The following is a 21,297-nucleotide window of genomic DNA, read 5'->3' as shown; positions in this document are numbered from 1 at the left end:
AACCCATACTTTAGCATAGACTGTATATTCGTAGACAAAATGAAATCAGACAGCATTGCAAAAAGCCTGTCATTTTTACTACACAGCCTTTAAAAAAATTCTGCAGTCATTAGCAATACTTTTGAACTCAAAAATAACCAAACAAAAATATTAATTTACTTTCTTTCTTATGTGTGCACCATTTTCTTTCTTATGTGCGCACCATTGATTAGAAATAATAAGAATAAGAAAAAATATTATTAAATCAAATAGCATAAGTGCTAAATTTTGTCAATTGTATTTTCATGTAACCATACTTAAGCATAGGCTTGAAGAACCTTATTCATAAATAATATGAAATCAAACAAAAAGTCTAGCTTATTACAAAAAGCCTACCTTTTTTACTAGAACCCCTAGAGACTTGCAGTTTATGGGGATATTTTTTTTTCTTGCCATACGCTTGAGGACCAATGGTCTAAACTGACTAACTCAATATTTTTCAAAACATTGTAACGTACATTATTGCTGCCATCGAAAGGCGAGGGGTGGGTTTCTTGTTTTTAAGGTATTTAAGGCACCAGATGCAGAGATGAGACAAGAGTTTTATCTGCTGTTAGAGAAATCTCCTTAAACACCTTGTCCTATTATTCATCAACATTAAGGGATTCCCACTACATTTGCTCCCGGGTATCCCCTGTTTGGCAGCCCATCCAGCAAGCTTCTCAGATGCATAAGTGAAAGCTGGTATCATCACAGCAGATGCAAAGGACATCTGCCTGTGGCCAAGTGCTTAGTACTGAGCTAGACATATTAAATATATAAAAAAATCTATTTGAAATGTAAATATATCTACTGTTTTAAATCTATTACTTCTATTTCGGTCCAGAAAAAAACAACCAAAAAAGCAAGATAGAAATGAGCCTAATGATACTGATTATAACTTAGGTTTCTCTCTGCCAGGAGTGAAACGAATTCCATTTCCTGGTCTTGGCTTCTGCTTCTAACTTCTTTAATACTTGCTGGAACATCAGGTGGATGGAGAACCAAGCTGTTTCAAGACCTTGTCCAACCACTGCAAGGGGCCATTCAGATGGATCTCAATCCAGCAGGGAACACTCGCGAGCGTCTGCCGCTTGTGTTCAAGTCCCCAGGGCTTGACGAAGCTCATTCGGATGATGCACATCTTCATCAGCTGGTAGACCGCTTCAAAGCCCCGGGTTGCAGCCTTGGACAAACTTTCACTAAATACATCCTTACGGAAAATTTTCAAGTTGCATTCTTTTGGAATCTTGATAACAGTGTTCGGAAGCACTCCATAGCGCTGGTTACACATGAGAGACTGGACAAAAACGGGAGTCTTGCTAAGGCACTCCAGAGACACGTCCCCGTCTTCATAGCAGAGTCTCACTCCTTCCCTGATGTACATTCTGGCTTGCTCCACCTCAGAATCACGGTGGATATTGGTCTGCTGGCCTAAGCAGAAACGTTCAGAATTGATAGGGTCGGTACCGCCATCTACAATCACAGAGTGCTGGTAAGCATGGAAGCTATCCCCAACCCGTTGGCCGAGCTCGTAGTAGGTGATGGAACACCAAAAGGCTGGTTCAGAGTACGGGACGGGCTTGATGTTCACATTACTGGGTCCAGGGATCACCGGAGCTTCAGGTTTTTCCTGCTGACTACTACTACTTGTGCTGGCTGCTGTACTCTCAGGATGACACTGAAGCACAGTGGATGGTGTTTCTACAGAGGTGCTGCTTTTACGGACAGAGGTGCTGCTTTTAGAGGTGCACTTTTTAGGGACAGAGGTTCTCATTTTAGGGGCAGAGGTTCTCTTTTGGGGGTCAGAGGTGCTGCTTCCAGGATCAGAGGTGCTACTTCCAGGGACAGAGGTGCTGCTTCCAGGGTCAGAGGTGCTGCTTCCAGCAAGGACAAAGGTGCTGCTTCTTCCAGGGACAGAGGTGCTGCTTCCAGGGACAGGGACAAAGGTGCTGCTTCTTCCAGGGACAGAGGTGCTGCTTCCAGGGACAGGGACAAAGGTGCTGCTTCTTCCAGGGACAGAGGTGCTGCTTCCAGGGACAGGGACAAAGGTGCTGCTTCTTCCAGGGACAGAGGTGCTGCTTCCAGGGACAGGGACAAAGGTGCTGCTTCTTCCAGGGACAGAGGTGCTGCTTCCAGGGACAGGGACAAAGGTGCTGCTTCTTCCAGGGACAGAGGTGCTGCTTCCAGGGACAGGGACAAAGGTGCTGCTTCTTCCAGGGACAGAGGTGCTGCTTCCAGGGACAGGGACAAAGGTGCTGCTTCCAGGGACAGGGACAAAGGTGCTGCTTCTTCCAGGGACAGAGGTGCTGCTTCCAGGGACAGGGACAAAGGTGCTGCTTCCAGGGATAGGGACAAAGGTGCTGCTTCCAGGGACAGGGACAAAGCTGCTGCTTTCAGGGTAAAAGGTGCTTCTTCCAGGGACATGGGTGCTGCTTCCAAGGACAGACATGCTGCTTCCAGGGACAGGGACAAAGGTGCTGCTTCCAGGGATAGGGAAAAAGGTGCTGCTTCCAGGGACATGGGTGCTGCTACCAGGGACAGACATGCTGATTCCAGGGACATGGGTGCTTCTTCCAGGGACAGAGGTGCTGCTTCCAGGGACATGGGTGCTTCTTCCAGGGACAAAGGTGCTACTTTCAGGGGGAAAGGTGCTGCTTTCAGGGGGAAACGTGCTGCTTTCAAGGAAAAACGTGCTGCTTCCAGGGGAAAAGGTGCTGAATTCAGGGAAAATGAGGCTGATATCAGGGAAAAAGTTGCTGCTTTCAGGGCCAGAGGTGCTGCTTTCAGGGCCAGAGGTGCTGCTTCCAGGGCCAGAGGTGTTGCTTTCAGGGACAGAGGTGCTGCTTTCAGGGACAGAGGTGTTGCTTCCAGGGACAGAGGTGTTGCTTCCAGGGCCAGAGGTGCTGCTTCCAGGGCCAGAGGGGCTGCTTTCAGGGACAAGCGTGCTGAAATCAGGGAAAATGAGGCTGATATCAGGGGAAAAGTTGCTGCTTTCAGGGCCAGAGGTGCTGCTTTCAGGGCCAGAGGTGTTCCTTCCAGGGCCAGAGGTGCTGCTTTCAGGGCCAGAGGTGTTGCTTCCAGGACCAGAGGTGCTGCTTTCAGGGGAAAAGGTGCTGAATTCAGGGAAAATGAGGCTGATATCAGGAAAAAAGTTGTTGCTTTCAGGGACAGCGGAGCTGCTTTCAGGGCCAGAGGTGCTGCTTCCAGGGCCAGAGGTGTTGCTTCCAGGACCAGAGGTGCTGCTTTCAGGGGAAAAGGTGCTGAATTCAGGGAAAATGAGGCTGATATCAGGAAAAAAGTTGTTGCTTTCAGGGACAGCGGAGCTGTTTTCAGGGACAGCGGAGCTGTTTTCAGGGCCAGAGGTGTTGCTTCCAGGCCCAGAGGTGCTGCTTTCAGGGACAAAGGTGCTGCTTTCAGGGAAAAAGGTATTGAATTCAGGGAAAATGAGGCTGATATCAGGAAAAAAGTTGCTACTTTCAGCGACAGAGGTGTTACTTCCAGGGCCAGAGGTGCTGCTTTCAGGGACAGAGGTGTTGCTTCCAGGGCCAGAGGTGCTGCTTTCAGGGCCAGAGGTGCTGCTTCCAGGGAGAAAGGTGCCGCTTTCAGGGACAAGCGTGCTGCTTCCAGGGACAGAGGTGCTGCCTTCAGGGAGAAAGGTGCTGCTTCCAGGGCCAGAGGTGCTGCTTTCAGGGCCAGAGGTGCTGCTTCCAGGGAGAAAGGTGCCGCTTTCAGGGACAAGCGTGCTGCTTCCAGGGACAGAGGTGCTGCCTTCAGGGAGAAAGGTGCTGCTTCCAGGGCCAGAGGTGCTGCTTTCAAGGCCAGAGGTGCTGCTTCCAGGGCCAGAGGTGCTGCTTCCAGGGCCAGAGGTGCTGCTTCCAGGGACAAAGCTTGCCTGGAGGTTAGAGTTTCCTGGAGCATGGTAGCTGTGATCCTCCAATGGAGGATATGAAGCTGGAGCTTCTGGCTCTATTGGCGGGCCCACTGGAGCACTGGAGCTCTGGAGCAATGTGAATACTGGCTCACTGGCACACCCTGGCTTTTCCACTTTCTCAAAGTGATACGGATTCACACAGACTTTAGACTTTAGTTTTTTATAGGCATTTGCACATGTCTCCATGCTACGCAAATCATGGTGGCTTTGCACCTCTGGCCATCGCCACAGCCGGCAGAAGAGAGTGTGCGGGAAGTTATTTCCACAGGACGCATACATCTGTTCAAACAGAGGTCTGGTGATGGTGATGCACTTGGTACCAGGATTCTGAGTGCTGATAGCCTTCTCCAGCTCCCCCAGCTGCTTACTGGCGTGGGTCTTCCTCACCAAGGTCTTGACAGCATTCTCGTACACCTTGCCTTCCTGCTCATTGAAAGTAAACATCTTCCAGGCCAGCAGGCGTTTGACGGTGGCGGCAGCGAAGAACGGGGGGGACATGGCTGCGTCGGACCCACAAGCAAATGGAGAGACTTGTCAAGTGGCAGCAGGAAAACGAGAGGAAGCAGGAGGGGTGACTTGCCTGCTTCTCTTATTCCAGAGGCACCCGGATAGCAGCGAAGACCAGTCGCGGCTAGGAGATGGGACAGTGCCGAGAGGGGCGCGGGCGCTGCAGCTGCAGCTACAACACCTGTCTCGCGCCTCAAACTTTCTCCCGACTTCTCTCACTCCTCTGTGAAGGCGCCTCTGTCGGCAGAGTCAAAAGCTGCTACTAAAACCTCTGCCGGCCCCTCCCCCGAACTCCCCCTCATGACCTGGTATCCTATCAGCATCCCTTGGAGACAGAAAATTTGCAGAAGATCTCGGGGCAGAGCCAATCAGAGTTACCAACAATTAGTTGCGTTTGGGAATGAAGTTTCTCATCCAGTTTGGGTTGGCTGCAAGAACTCAATAAATTTAAATTTAAAGCTGCCCTGCAAAGGATCCTGGGAAGTGTAGTTCCTTAAAGATTCTTCCCAAAGAATCCTGTGAGAGTAAATTACAGTTCTCAATATTCTTTTTGGGGGGTTGCTTTGAATGTATGGTGTGTACACAATGTTAAGTTCTGCTTGTGGCAGATGAGTTGGACTTAATAGACCTAAGCTAAGCCTGTCCAATAACTTCCGTGGGTATACTCTTGAGTATGACTAACTTTGGATGCAACACCTAGTGGTTAACTCTTTCCAAACCCACCAGTTCTCACCTACAAACGCTCCCTTGAATGTTTTGAAATTGTTTTCCCCTCAGATGTACACAGAAATGGATCTCAGAGTGATAGAAATCTGTCAGGCTGAATGCCCTTGTATGAGCAAATGGACAAATGTGGGAAGATTCAAGAACCCCCCTCATCTCCTGCTGATAGTCTCTCCAGTAAACACTTACAGCCTCTGCATTCACATTGACTGGCAGACATGTTGAAAACGCAAGTTTGCTGGTATAATGTTTAGAATTTGTCCAAAGATCCTGTGGTGCCATTTCCCCATCCTTTGCATGTACAGACAGCACGTTGGAGCATTGTGGAGAATAAGAGGTCTGTTTGCACCTCTCATACTCCTGTCCAATAGAATTGTCCGTCCTCAGCCTAATGACAGTGTTGGTGGTGGAGTGTGTGTGTTCATCAGGACCATGGAGTGAGAATAATTCAATCCTCACAGCCACCACCATCCAGTCATAGAATCATAGAAGGGACCCAAAGGGTCATCTAGTCCAACCCCTGCAATACAGGACTCTCAACTAAAGCATCCATGACAGGTGGCCATCCATCATCTGCTTAAAAACCTCCATTGAAGGAGAGTCCACCACCTCCCAAGGGAGACCATTCCACTGCAGAACAGCTCTTACTGTCAGAAAGTTTTTTCTGAATGTTTAGTTGGGATCTCCTTTCTTGTAACTTGAAGCCATTGGTTTGAGTCCTACCCTCCAGTCCTACCCTCTGTGTGCTGCTCTGGTTCACCAGAAGTGGCTTAGTCATGCTGGCCACACGACCCGGAAGTTGTACGCCGTCTCTCTCGGCCAATAAAGCGAGATGAGCGCCGCAACCTCAGAGTCAGTCACGACTGGACCTAATGGTCAGGGGTCCCTTTACCTTTATCATATCTCTTCTCGGTCTCCTCTTTTCCAGGCTAAACGTACCCAGCTCCTTCAAGCACTCCTAGTAAGGCTCAGTTTCCAGACCATTGACCATCTTGGTCACCCTCCTCTGCATACATTCCAGCTTGTCAATATCCTTCTTAAACTGTGGTGCCCAGAATTGGACACAGTATTCCAGGTGTGGTCTGACCAAGGCAGAATAGAGTGGTACAATTACTTCCCTTGATTTGGACACAATAATTCTGTTGATGCAGCCTGTATTATCCTTTTTTGCTGCTGCATGACACTGTTGACTCACATTAACCTTGTGGTCCACCAAGACCCCTAGATATTTTTCACATTTACTGCCAGTAAGCCAGGTGTCCCCCATCCTATTTTTATGCATCTGGTTCTTCCTACCTAAATGCAGAGCCTTACATTTATACCTATTGAAATTCATTTTCACCCAGTGAAGTTCAGTTCACCCAGTTCTGCAATCTGTTAAAGTCATTATGAATTCTGATTCTGTCTTCTGTGGCATTAGCTACCCATCCTAGTTTGTTGTCATCTGCAAATTTGAAGAGCATTCTCTCAGTTCCTTCATCCAAGTTATTTATAAAGACGGTGAACAACAACGGCCCCAGGACAGAACCCTACAGCATCTTGTTTATCAATTTTTTCCAGGATGAGGGACCATTAATGAGTACTCTTTGGGTTCAGGCAGTCAACTAGCCACAAATCCAAATCAAAGGTCTTACTGAAACCAAGATAAACTATATCCACAGCAGTTCACTTATTCACCTAGTTTGTAATTCCATCCAAAAAAAGAAATCTGATTGGTCTGGCATGACTTATTTTTGAGAAACCCATGCTGGGTCTTAGTAATCACAATTTCCATTTCTAAATGCTCTCAAACTGACTGTTGAATAATCTGTTCTAGGACCTTCCCTGGTATTGCTGTCAAACTCACCAGTCAGTAGTTAACCCTTTCCCCCTTTTTGAAGATGGGGACAATATTTGCCTGCCTCCAGTCTGTAGGGACCTAACTGTTCTCCAAGAATTCTCTTCTCAATTCTCACCTCATCTGTAAGCTCCTTATGCAGCCACACCGGTTTCCTTAGATGCTTCCCACTTTTATTTCTTGTTGGTATTGCCTGCTTTTGGGCTTTCAATATTTCTCCTTTTAGAAACTCCCATCCTTCTTAGATTCCCCTCTCTTTGATATTTCTGACCATGGGATCACACCCAGTAGCTCATTGAGCTTTTTGAAATAACTGTTGCTCTAAACTTGCCCTTTGGGGTGGAGGGTAGTAGAATGGGTATACTTCCTTTCTTTACACAAAATTAACAACACCTGTAGTTTGCCCCTTAAAAATAGACTTTGGTCAGGAAGGTGAAATTGTCCTTGCTGTGCTGTAGCAAATTAACGTCTGTAAAAGGCAGTGGTGGCCACCAACCTGGATGGCTTTAAAAGAAGATTAGGGCAGTTTATAACAATTAAAATACAATATTGATTTTAAAACACAATGCTATATTATATTAAAAACAGTTTCCAACAACTTAACATTTCAAAAATAAGATGGACCCTAAAAATACATTTCAACCTTAGAAATCCTGATTGGAGAGAATGGGAGATTCCACACACACACACACACACACACACACACACACAACCAATGCAAACAGCAGGAATTGGGACTGAAGTGGGGCAAAGTGTTAAAGCCAACTATCTACATCAGCACCCCAGTCCAGATCAGGACTCCTGCTCCTGCAACTCTGCAACATGCTTTGGAAAAGTGAGCTGCTAGGCTTGTTGCCTAACAACTCACTAGGCTAGTTGTTGTGGTTATGAGATTTTGTGGGAGTCTGCTTTCATCTGGCTGCATATCAAGGCCCCATGACCACCCTGTTTCCTAAAGTGCGAATAACTAGACAACACATGGCATATTGGTTTTGGGGATCAAATGAGACTTTATTGGTTACAGATGTGAGGTTTGACCAAAGACATTGTGGTAAACAATGGCTCGTGTCACTCCTGCTTGTCCACTGGGAGTGTTTCTAAAGGTGAAGCTGGTGAGTGGAGGGGGGGATCGCTCTATGACCTACGTCAAATCAGGGCGTCCCCCAAGCAGTCACTATTGGAGGAGGAGTATGGCCCTAGTCCCCATCTGGGCATTGGACAGGAGCCACTCCTCGCAGATCCTTTTAACAGGATACCCTTAGCCATGGAGGGGCAGGCAGATTCTACAACCTCCCTTCCAACCAAGATTAGGCATAACCAATGCATACCCACCTCTCAAAGTTGTGGCGATCCTACTGTAGCTCAGTCTGTTAGAGGCTGCATCCTCGTCCTATTCTGAGTAGATTCTTTGAAATTAATGGACAATACTTAATTTAAGAGTAGATAGGGGGTCTACTCTGAGTAGAACTTAGTTGGAAGCAACTCTAGGATTTATATCCTGCTTTTGTTGTGGTTGATCATAAGACTACAGAGCACGTGTAATCCAATCCATCCATTATTTCTCGAATGTGTGGTCCCACACTGTTCCCATAACTGCAACAAGAAACTGTCTCATCATTCAGCTGTCCCACATCATGGCTCCCTTTTTACAGACTTTGCCAGAGAGAGGTTTGTGTCCAGAATTTAGGGAAACTCATACTTCCTTAGTAAGGTATGTATTGGGTCAACGTCTCATAAATAGCTTGGGACTTTCTAGCTTGTTTGAATTTCTCTCCTTTTTTTCTTTTGTTTCTTTCCTTCTTTTGAATATAAGACAAGGGAAACAAGCTGAAGTATTTTCAAAGTGCACGTATCATGTGGCCAGTAGATACTTGAAGATGGCTATCATATCTCCTCTCAGCATAGCTGTCAACTTTTCCTGTTTTTTTAAGGGAAAGTCCCTTATTCCAAATAGGAGTCCTCACAAGAAGAGGGAAAAGTTGACAGCTATGCCTCTCAGTCTCCTCTTTTCCAGGCTACACATATGCAGCTCCTTCAACCATTCCTCATAAGGCTTCATTCCCACACCCCTAATCATCTTGATCGCCTTTCTCTGCACACGTTCCAGCTTGTCAATATCCTTCTTAAATTGTGGCACCCAGAACTGGACACAGTGCTCCAGGTGTGATCTCGCCAAGCCCACATGAGGTCCTATTTATGCTAGTCGTAAGAAGGAAAGCCATTTTATATATCTATAGAGCTTTCCTGTGGCACCAGATCAGAGATAAAAGTGACTGTAGATAATTTCTACATGCAACAGTGCAGAAAACTGCATTGTGATCTCTTTTGACACACCACAGCACAAAGGGATTACCTGTGTATCACAACTGCATTGCTAGAAATTCTCTGCAAATATACTGGATAACCCAATCTTATTCATAGGTGCATAGGTGCAAAGGTGAAGTGGAATGGGAGTAGATGAGCAGAAAAACATTCATCTGCACTGGCTGAAACAAAGAGGCGTTCTTTCTGTTAGTTCAATAAGCAACCTTTGAGTGCAATCTTTCTCCTCCACCTTAAATCTATTGCAAAGCTACTGCAAGCTGACTAAAGGTACTCACCGGAAAAAAAGAAAAAGAAAAAGAAAGAAAAAAAGGGGTGGAAAAAACTGGGGAGAATTGAACCACTTTGTTTCCATGGAGTTTATTTAACAGTGTGTGCCGATTACTCAAAGCGATATGGGCAGGACCTGGTGATCTAGCGATGCTCTAGAATTTTAACTTTTAAGGGGTTTACGATTCCAGTTTGCCTGCAGTACAAGATAATTTCTTTTGACATTTGTGGCCAGGAACCCTGCTTTATCGCTTTGTATAGTTTTAAAGTAGTTTAAAGCTTGAATAACATAAAATAACATAATATAATGTTATTTATGTTATTTCCCACGTGAAGAACTCCTGTAAACCTTGCAGTATTGAAACTCAGTGAACAAGGCATCTTAGACAAGCTGAAAAACAAATGGTGGTACGATAAGGGTGAATGTGGCGCCAAGGACTCGGGAAGTAAGGTCAGTCGCTGAAGGTCTTTTTGTACTGATTAGCAATCACATATATATTTATATATATATATATTTTTGACCCGCTGTTTTATTTTATACCAAAGTTATTCTCCAAAGTTAACTATTTACATTCTAAAGCATTGAGGGAAACACACCCCATCCCCGTCAAAAAAGGAAAAAAAGGGCAGGGATTTTTATTTATTTTTTATTTTTAAGAGAACTCCATTTTTTTAAAAAAAAACTCAGTAAAAATGACAGCCTTTTTCTTTTGCAGTATCAAAGGCGCTAGTTGTAAGTACATTTTTTTATATATATACTCAGGTTGACCCCTCCCTCAAAAAAAAAAAATCTCAAACTGGTATCTCTACTTTAATATATACCTACAGAAGTTCCGTTTGAGTCCATGTATGATTTTTTTAGCCTCCAGTTTGCCTTTATTTTCCATAAATTTTCAAAGCTCATTGATTTTATTATGAAATTCCGTAACTCCTTTCCATGCACAATGATATTTTTTGAACAACAAATGCATGAATGTTAAGGATGGATATTTTTCAGAGGACTTCACATTAATGAGCATGACATATCCTTTTTTTAAAAAAGAAAGAAAGTCTGGAGGGGTTTATTTTTTAAATATATATATAATAGCGCACTATTTTATTGCTGGTTCATTCCATAAATCTTAGCCATTCAATTTTTTTTTTATGATTATTCATCAAACCATTTTGCTACTGTATTACTTACATTCCATACCAGAAACTTTTGCCACTGCGTACTTTGATTTCCCTTTTATGGTATGGCTTTCAGCTTGTCACAAGCTTCACACACAAATTATGTTGCTGGGGCGGTGGGTGTGGACCATCCCAGTGGGGACTTCTCCAGTGGAACTTCCATAAGTTTGAAATGGATACTCCAGATGTAGAAGTGACCCAGGGGGTTTCCATCCATAAACGCTTTTCCTTCTTGATTTGGGAGAAAACATTATGCTTACCTGCTGTGATGAAACATGGAGATGTATATATAATGGAACAATTTCAAAAGGAAAAAAGAACTGCAATACCCAACCAGTATTAAATACTGATTTGGATGCATTTCTAAGGCACCAAACAACAGCCTGGTGTCCAGTTCCCATTGCAAACAGATGAGAATTGAACACCTGCCTTTCGTTTGTGCCTTTGAAAAATTACTGTTATAATGACCATAATAAGAATTACTAGAAGTTTTTTTAGAGGGCTCCATTTTCTGGTCCTGCTGAAGTCAACTCATGAGTATTGATTCCAGCAGGGCTTGGAGATGGCTTCTTGTTAAGGTGAACTTTGGGCCGATGGATGTTTGAATGCACCATTGCAGGATCAGCCTCTTTGTAACTCAAACCTAAAACCAAAAAATCAGAAAGGATTCAAAATTTATTAAGACAGCCAAGCCCAGTCTTCTAAAATGTGTTTGTTTTCCCCTGGCTGGAAGGAACTGATCTATTTTGGGATGTGGTTTTCATTGTTTGGTTTTGGGACATTGGGGGGGGGTCCAAATTCAAAAGACATTTTGCAACTGCTTAAAGATTTTTGGTAAGCTGAGGCTTAACCTGCAACTTTTTAAAGAGTCCGTTTCAAATTTCTGCCGTAAATTGGTCTGGAATCCAGATTGACATCAATTACTCAGGCCTTGCCTACATGAGAGAGCTGTGTTGGTTTTAGATGAAATTAGCTGTCAGACTGGAGCAAGCCCCTGTGTGTGGACTGCTTTTTTGTTAATTAGAATGGCTTGTTGCCACTTTCTGCTTGCTGAGTTACATTTTGCAATTCTCATAACCGTGGAGGCTCATTTAGTCCTGCAACGTTAACAGCTGCTGATAGCTTAGTCACTGGTTGCAATGTGAGTCTTGGCTGGGAGGGGAACCCAGTCTCGCAAGCCCAAAAGCAGTCTGTCCACACTGAGACTTTAACCAGTTTGACTCAATCTGTTTGAATTCATATTCCAATGCACACCTGCACAGCCTTCTCATGTTGACAAGCCTTCTGATTTTCTTTGTGTCACAGCTCAAACCATAAGTATTCAAACAATTGAGAAACCATGTAGCAGGTAATCCAATTCAGCAGCAAAATGGTTATGATGGTGTCTCAAAACAGACAGAGAAATCATTAATATTATTTTTTCAAACAAAAGGCTTCCCCCATTGCCTTGATGGTGCACCTTAGACAGTATAGATTGATTAATATTTTAAGCTGGGAGTTTTGTTTGTTTGTTCAATCCCAGAAACTCAAGTGAGAGCGTAGGGTTATTTAGCTCAGCCTGAAAGTAACTGACCAGCTTCATCAAACATAGCAACTGTTGCTACCAGATATTGAAACAGCAAAAAAAGTGATTCTTTTCCTCTACATTCTCCAATATCAACAGAATTAAAGGCCTTCCTTTAACTTTTTTTTAAATGAAAAAGCAGTTTTTTTCTGAATTCACCGTGCTATGTTCTGCCCCGCTCCAGAGGGGGAAATGTTTAAAAGATCAATAGAAAGGGTCAGGTTAGCACAGTGATATTCACCATGAAGCTGTGTGTAGTCAGCTACAAAGTGAATACCACTGGTTAGGGAACTATCCATATTGTTACCAGATACTGTATAGTTAGTATCAAGTAGGGGGAGATAAAACATTATTTCCTGGGTGTTCCTGCCTTAAGCCCTTTCATGTCATGGGACATTATTTGTGAGATGAATCTGGCAAGAGTGTTTTGGTTCAGCTGGTTACCTCTGAAATTGATGTAAAGATTTGGGTACAAAGAGTTCTAAGCTGCAAAATAGTGAGAGAGTGAGTTGTCTAAATACACATTTAGGCCTTCAAAGCTAGACACCTCTAGAAAGATGTTGTCCTTCTGTCTCTTTCCTTCCTGCTGCAAAACTAACCAACTGGTTCATTTTTCTTAGGACAAGACAAGCGCTCTGAGCCTGAGCAATGTTGCTGGGGTTTTCTATATTCTTGTCGGAGGTCTCGGCCTTGCCATGACGGTGGCCTTGATAGAGTTCTGTTACAAGTCACGGGCCGAGTCCAAACGAATGAAACTTACAAAGAACACACAAAACTTTAAGCCTGCTCCTGCACCCAATACCCAGAATTATGCTACGTACAGAGAAGGCTACAACGTGTATGGAACAGAAAGTGTTAAGATCTAGTGGTACGGCTAAAGGTCCAGTAAGCAAATCAACTGGTTTATGTTTTTGGTGTTCCCTGTGGTGATGTGTTGTTGGTGTTGTGTTCCCCAACGTGGAGTAACATCTCAGGATTATGCACATCAGAAATGGGACACAACACAGTTGATGCCTTTCCAACGTGTGTTCTAGCAATGCCATGGGAACGGCAGTAGTAGTTGATTGGCAGAGCACCTGATTCACATGCAGGAAGTCCTAGGTTTGTCTCGGGCCCTCTGGCTGGGAAAGAACCATGTCTGAAATCCTAAGAGGCCACTGAGAGACATACCAAGTGAGATTGGTCAACATTCCGACTCCGTATAAGGCAGCTTCCCCACCTTTAATTCCCAAACAATTATTGGATTAATTCTTACACCATTTGCCATCCTGGATTTTCACTATGATGCCAGGACACTTTGAATGGCAGCTTCTAGGGCTCACCCAAGACTTGCCACCACTTGAGAGAAATAATCTAAATAAAAACAGCACACACACCAGTGCATACTCAATGGAAAAATATCCCATATTTATTAGCTGCCGTGACTGGATGCATTAACATTGCAGCCTCCAACAATCACCTTAGTGCACCAAAAATTAATTTTACAAATCACACACACACACAAATATGAAACACACACAAATATAAAACAAGATCACGTGTCATTAAAAAATCATAATAAACAATAAATTGAATTTGTTTGCCCTTAAGAGGGGCCCTTAAATTTGCCTCCTGAAGCAGCCGCCTCATTTATCCTCACTGGAACTTTGGCACTGGTCTTGCCAGGATATCATCATGCCCTCCAGCCTTACACATAGAGATGGACATCATTGATTATTCTTTCCTGACTTTCTTATGATCTTTTCCCCTTTCATTTATTAAAGGGAACTGTGGTGACTTCAGGTAAGTGCATTCTTGAGGTGTCTCCCCTGCTGCCAAAGCTGTGGGGGTGGGGTGGGGGTGGGGGGGGAACACACTGATTTTCTACAATTATGTGATTTGTATAAGCAGCAAGGGTGAATGACAGGTGTGTATGTACATGGGAGTAGGAGTAGGGAATCTCCTGGTGAAGACAAGGGCAGAATTCCCATTTATTGCTTTCTAACAATGATTAAGGGCTTACCCACACTAACCCTTCCTTCATGGTCTCCTGGCACAGTCCAACACTTTAAAGCTCTGTATTCGAGCACCCTTGTTTCTTTCTTTCTTTTTGGCTCCAGAGCTTTGCTCCCTGTAAAAACACACTTTCAAAAGCTGAATCAGAGCAAACAACAATCTGCAGAAAACCATTTGTGGACCATTGCCTGGAATGAGTGGGGCAAGAAGTGGATAAGCCCTAACTCCTATCTCTACTGCATTTGAAAGGTCACAGTAATGTGCTATAGCATTAGCAATCATCATTTCTCTAGCTATAAGTCATAGCATAGATAAAATGGCATTCAGAATTCAGCTACAAATTCGTCTCTCTATTTTCTGCCAGTGCAAGCAAGGAAGAATGCAAGGTGATATAATTTTCCTTGTCTGATAGCAGAAAGCAAACAGGCTCACTTGATGTAACATAAATTCCTCCATGGCTAAACTCAGTCCCATCCCCCCACCCCCACCCCTCCCCACAGAGATATTTATATACAAGGTAATATAATGACAACATCCTCTGTAGCTGTTCCAAAAGTAATTTCTCACAACGGCCATCCGGGAAGGCAAAGGTCATAACATTAATTCTTAATTCAGTAAGGCAATTCTACTTGGAGCTGAGGTTATTACTCCAAATAAGTAGATACAGCCTTGATAATTTCAAAGAAAGGTTAATTAGCATATCAGTAAAGCGGGTGGTGCTGTGGGTTAAACCACAGAGCCTAGGACTCGCCAATCAGAAGGTTGGTGGTTCGAATCCCTGTGACGGGGTGAGCTCCCGTTGCTCGGTTCTTGCTCATGCCAACCTAGCAGTTCGAAAGCACATCAAAGTGCAAGTAGATAAATAGGTACCGCTCCAGCGGGAAGGTAAAAGGCGTTTCTATGCGCTGCTCTGGTTTGCCAGAAGTGGCTTAGTCATGCTGACCACATGACCCAGAAGCTGTACGCTGGCTCCCTCGGCCAATAAAGCGAGATGAGCACCGGAACCCCAGAGTCGGCCATGAGAGTAATAGGCTATGAGTTATGCTCAGTAGTAGGACATCTGTTTTGCATGCAGAAAGTCCCAAGGTCACTCTGGCATCTTCAGATAGAACTGGGAGAGGCCCTTGTTTGAAACCCTGGAGAGCTATTGCCTATTAGTATAAGCAATACAAATATAGATGGATTAATGGCCTGATTCAGAGTCAGGCAGCTTCCTATGTTCCTTAAATCCACTTTGCAAACTCATCTGCAAACCTTGAAGACAGCTACATATATGGGATTCACATGCTACATTCCATGAGTTCATTATTTGTGTACCTGTATACACACTTAGAATCATAGAATTGTACAGTTGGAAGGGATCCTGAGGATCATGTAGTCCAACCCTGTGCAATGCAGGAATTTCAACTTGATCATGCAACTCATGATCAGATGGCTATCTAACCTTTGCTTAAAAACCTCCAAAGAAGGAGAGTCCACCCCAGGGGGTCTGTTCCACTATTGAGCAGTTCTTACTGTCAAAGTTCTTCCTGATAATGAGTTGGAATTTCCCTATTTGTTGATTAAAGCCATTGGTTCAGGACCAAGGCTCCAGAACAGGAGAAAACAAGCTTGCTCCATCTCCCATGTAACAGCCTTTTAGATATTTGAAGATGGCTATCATCTCTCCTCTCAGTCTCCTATTTTCCATGCTAAACATAGTCAGCTCCTTCAAGCGCTCCTCGTAAGGCTTAGTTTCCAGACCCTTGATCATCTTGGCTGCCCTCCTCTGCACACATTCCTGCTTGTCAACATCCTTCTTAAATTGTGGTGCCCAGAATTGGACACAGTATTCCACGTGTGGTCTGACCAAGGCAGAATAGAATGGTACTATTACTTCCCTTCATCTGGACACTGTACTTTTGCTGCAGCCTAGAATAGCATTAGGTTTTTTTGGCTGCTGCATCACACTGTTGACTCAAGTGAAGCCTGTGGTAACTTGACTACCTTTACAGTTATTCACATGTAGCATTCAGCAAGTGTACAGTCTGTGTCCCTGTGTGTTCAAGAGTTGAGCTGTACTCATCAGCAAGTGTACATTCTTTCACTCAAACACTTGTTCATGTGTAGAGACAGCTTGCACCTGTGTTCAGTGTAATGTGTGAACAAGTCCTCTGTTTAGTTGGATTTTGTGGTGCTATGTATTTTTCAGTATAATGCTTGAGTAACTAATGTTCAGATCATTTCTTCCCTCGTCCCTGGTTTTCACCTATGCCTTCGTGATAACCTCCCTCTCATGGGACACAGCTGAGATAGTTGCATTCTCATTGCAGATCCCGCACTTATGATGGCATGCAAAGGAAGGAGCTACCAAGATCCCAGCAACTTCAGTGATCCTGACCACCTGAGCCAATTTTACTCCCTCCCAGATGTCGGGTCTGACACATTATTGACGATGGTGCAATGAACTCTTCATAGGAATTTTATTTTTTCCTTCAGTGCCTTACAGGAAATTCTTAAGACTCAAAAACAATGCAAACCATCAAAAAAATAGTCTTGCTTTGCTTGAAAACAAAACAAAACAACAACAACTACTACTACTACAAGAAGAACACAGATTGATAAGAAGATGATATTCTCATACACGGAAAGAGAAAGAGAGAAAAGTATTCTTGTAAAAATAATTTTAACAAAAGTTCAACAGAAGCCATTCTTTGATACCACTGCACAGTATATATGGACGTTAATTCTTTTGAAAAGAGACAAAAGGTTTTCAAGTGCCCCCTTTTATCAAAATATTAAGCTGTTCTTAATATTATGCCTCAGAATACCACTGCTTATATTCTTAGGGCAGCCTGTTAACCTAACTCTGTGATTTCCTGTCACAATGTGTTGCTTTGTTCCTTCCTTTGTGATGGTAAGGATCCTCTTTTGCCATTTCCGCTCTAGATCCTGCCTCACATTTTAAGAAAATGCATATATCTGCTCCAACAAGTGAATGTAACATACAAACAAAACAAAACAAAAATGATGAAAATATATGGAGGGGGGAGGAGGTGTGTCAACCAATCGAAATAAAACATCATGGAGGCTCATGCATCAATTTGTCAAGGAAGGACCTGGTGTATCTTACAAAGGAAAGTTTTCAAGAAGGAAAACACAAGAGGACAGGCTAGAAATGCACCCATGTCCTCTATCATCTGCAAGTGCATTCTTATTTTTATTATTAAAACAAAAATAAATAGCATCACTAGTTTTGAGAAGAATTCATTCCATTCCATTTCCTGCCACATTTCACGTTTCTGTGCGATATATCTTTTGGATGTTTATTGCTGGCACCGTTGTCCCTTCTCCATTCAGCATTTAATATCATATGATTATAAGTGAGAGGACTGAAGAATACAATTGTCCCCCATAACGCAGTTTCAGAATCTCCATCTTTTCTTTTCTTTTTCCTTTTCCTTTTGTAATAGTTAGGATAATAATAATGATGATAATGATGATAATAATTTTTTTAAAAGAAAAAAACTAGCACTGTGCTCAGACGATGCTTCATGGATCAGCCTCGCTTTGTAAAAAACTAAAATTAAAAACATAACACAGGATGGTACCTCAAAAGAGACCAGCTGGTCCGACTCGTAACAAAATGCTCTAGCATTACTATTGCTGGTAGTTATTATATTCTCAGCTGCTGCCAATCATAATTTCATGGCTACTTTTTTTCTTTCCTTTCTGAAAGATACTTAGGGTTCATCTTCAGTTTTCCTAACAGATATAACGCATTCCAGTATATACAGCTTAAGATACGGACTGCATTTATTGCCTTACAGCTTTTTCAGATGTAGGATGTGCTCCACCATAGAGTCTAGCAGAAGTCGACAACATTGGAAGAGCTCAGGGGCAGAGCATGTGGCTGGAGTTAGAGAAGATACCAGGTCCAATTCCTGGAATCTCTAAATGTAAAAGACCTCAGGTAACAGGGTGAAGGAAGACCTCTGAGTCTGGAATCTTGGGGAGGTTTTTGCTCCTTAGAGTAGACATCCTTCCCAAGGTGGGCCAATGGTCTGACTCATTATGAAGCAGCATCATATGTTCATAAGCTGCATCTTTAAACAAAAAAAAAAAACCACAAAAAACCCATTGTCATTTACCAGATAGACAAAATACAAGTTAAAGGAGTCATCTACATACTAATTACCTCTAATTATGACAATATGTGCAACTGGTAGTTCAGCAAGGGTTTCATTTCACTGATAACATACTGGATATTAAACAAAATTTTAAGAAATATTATGAATAATATATTTTTTCTTTAAAATCAAAAAAGGAAAAAATGTTTGAAAGAGGTCACTGAATATATTTGATAGCTCATTAGAACAAGGCATATAAAGGTCACTGATGATATATTTGATAGTTCATTAAATCAAGGGATATACTATAGGACTTGGGGGGGATACGTTTTCACAAATGTAACATAAAAAAAAATCATCAGAGAAAATTCTCCCATAGAATAAGCTGCTGCTCATGTTTTTACAGAGGTATTAAGCAAAAAGAAGCTGTACTTTTTCATGAAACTGTGATTCTCAATTTCTGAATGCTATAATGTTCCAGCAAAAGGAAATGCAAAGCTGTGCAAAATGTTGTATTTAAGTTTTAAAAAAGGAAAAAAAATAGACATTTTCTTAGATGCTGTATAAAAAGAAATGTATGTTTGTCAAATGAAAATAATTTTTCAGAGTGGAGACTTCACACTAGTGAAGGGTTTGGTAAAAGGGTTGTTATTTTTAAAAACATGCATGTTTAAATAATTAAAAAATGTCAATTGCTTAAAAAAAACCTGCTACTAACTTCAAGCTGGGGAAGTTCAGCAGTAGCCAGTTGAGAATTTTTTATTTTTATTTTTTCCCTTTTGTTTTTAAAAACAACAACAAATCTTTTTTAGGTTATTTCTTTATTCGGTTGTTAAAATTGCACTTCAGTGAACAGAAGAAGAAAAAAAAAACCCTGCCAAGCGAAACTCATGGCTGTCAAAAGTGTAAAACTGCATGTGTGGGCATAAATTCCTATGCCTCATTTGAATGAGGCATTGTACAAAGAGTTTTAATACATTTTGTAAATAAAATTGTAAAGAAAACAAAATTAAAAAAAACTGATTCTGAACTTTTGCCTAAAGCAAACACTTGGCTCAGTAGCCTGTTTCATGGATATTCCTAGCAACTTACACCCAAGCAACTGCAATAGTTTCCACCATTCTTGTTGTTGTTGTTGCTTAGTTGTTTACTTGTGTCCGACTCTTCGTGGCCCCCATGGACCAGAGCACTCCAGGCACTTCTGTCTTCCACTGCCTCCCGCAGTTTGGTCAAATCCACCATTCTTAAGAACCCTTAAAAAAGAAAGGAAGAACAAGGTTCTAGGCCTCATCTATACAGAAAAACCTGGGGGTGTACTTCGAATTTCCAAAATAAAACCATATCAGCAATTGCTCACAGGTTCACTAAATACAGTTTTTATCAAAAGGAATTAGTTGTGTTGAAATGACAAAATAACCATCCACACAATCACCTGACAACTGTAGGCAACCATCAGGGCTCATCAGCAAAGATACCTACTCTCTGTCTCCTGTATTAGGTGGCAGGGTCTTTGAGCCACCATTTAAGAAATCCCCACAATTCTCCAGATTGCTACTTCATTAGGGGCATTATGGGAAATTTTACATGGCATCTTCTAATTAGGGATGAGGGAGATATTTGAATTCAGCTCACATTTGAAGGTACACTTACCTAATCTGCACTTTCTGAAACAAGACGCCAACCAAAACACAGCTGTCCTTGGAAATCTGCTTTTCTGTGAATTTAGCAATGCGGTTCTCCAACCAAGATGCAGGGGGAAGGTATGCTTATGGGCTGGGATGAGCTGGAATCAGACCTATAGAATCCCATACACTGTTGGTTCCAGATTTCAGATGGCTTCTTAGGCATGACACCGTCTATGGCGCCCCATCCTCAATGTATCTATCTCCTCACTGCAGCAGATCCAAAGGGGTTCTTGTCAGACAGACCACTTCTAGGGTGAAGACCATCTACAGATGCCTGATCATGCTGACCCCCTGTCACCAGAGGTGAAGCAACCTGCTCCAGTACCTGGACCGGCACTCGTTCCAGGGGGCATGGTGCACATCCTGGGGGCATGTCACATGTCACGGGGGGTGCCGCTGATGGGGGGCAGCATTTTGTCACACACACCCTTGGAATGGCACCCAGGGTGCCCCCCACATCAGAATGCCCCTGCCTGTCACCAGGCTTGGTCACATAAACTATCCCACTTAAATAAACAGCTCGTATCTACAACATATTTAACCCGCAGTATGGTCATTTCTACAAGGACTGTAGGGAAGTTTGCCTTGACCCATAGTCCTGCAAGGAGTCTTGCAGTGGGACCAATGGGTGGTGAGCGGAATTAGCAGCAGGTAAGATGTGATGTGGAAAACCCAACAGAGCAAGGGTTAAGGAGAACCTATGGTATACAGAGAGCCCACAGGTTGTACAAAATCCAGGGATCTGGCACACAGTGCTATTTTTCTAGAAAAAGAGGTGCCGGAACTCATGCTTGTTCAATGTTGCCCACATGAGAGATGCCGGAATTCAGTTCCCATAAATTTCACCTGGAGAAAAAAACAACCTGCTGGCACATAATGGGCTAAGCACAACTACAAGCAAGCACCCAATGTGGGAAGCAGGGAGATGGGCCTGCCAGCCAGTAATGAAGAAGGAGGAGGAGGAGGAGGAGGAGGAGAACCCATAAATTACATTATATGCAGAATCAAAGCACTTAGCCATGCTAGATTTCCTTTCTTCTTCACCACTAACAATGGTCCTCCCTTTTGGCCAGCTGAACACCACAAAGTTGCTGCCCTTTTGGGAGACATCAAAAACCAGAGGTAGGAAACCTCAGGCTGAAGGCCACATTCTAGCTGGCCTT

At 43.1% G+C, this 21,297-nt stretch overlaps 2 protein-coding genes across 2 annotated transcripts in view; one reads left to right on the top strand and one right to left on the bottom strand.

Annotated features, from left to right (window-relative positions):
* Positions 1-19,496, top strand: part of LOC310836915 (glutamate receptor 3) — a 210,259-nt gene extending 190,763 nt beyond the window's left edge. Inside the window, exons 15-16 of the mRNA XM_083722848.1 lie at positions 12,966-13,230; positions 16,653-19,496. Of these exons, the coding sequence (XP_083578974.1) occupies positions 12,966-13,211 (246 nt within the window). The 3' untranslated portion in view covers positions 13,212-13,230; positions 16,653-19,496. The remainder of the gene's footprint in view (positions 1-12,965; positions 13,231-16,652) is intronic.
* On the bottom strand, positions 823-4,450 carry LOC310837109 (uncharacterized protein; the record flags this gene model as incomplete). Its single annotated transcript, XM_083723179.1, has 2 exons — positions 823-2,405; positions 2,469-4,450. The coding sequence occupies 2 exons, from the start codon at positions 4,448-4,450 to the stop codon at positions 1,007-1,009; spliced, it is 3,381 nt and encodes a 1,126-aa protein (XP_083579305.1). The 3' UTR covers positions 823-1,006.
* Positions 19,497-21,297: the final 1,801 nt, after the last annotated feature.

Source organism: Podarcis gaigeae (genome assembly GCF_964106915.1).
Source record: "Podarcis gaigeae genome assembly, chromosome: Z".
NCBI lineage: Eukaryota > Metazoa > Chordata > Lepidosauria > Squamata > Lacertidae > Podarcis > Podarcis gaigeae.
The sequence above is the reverse complement of the archived record's forward strand: the minus strand, read 5'-3'. Positions and strand labels throughout refer to the sequence as shown.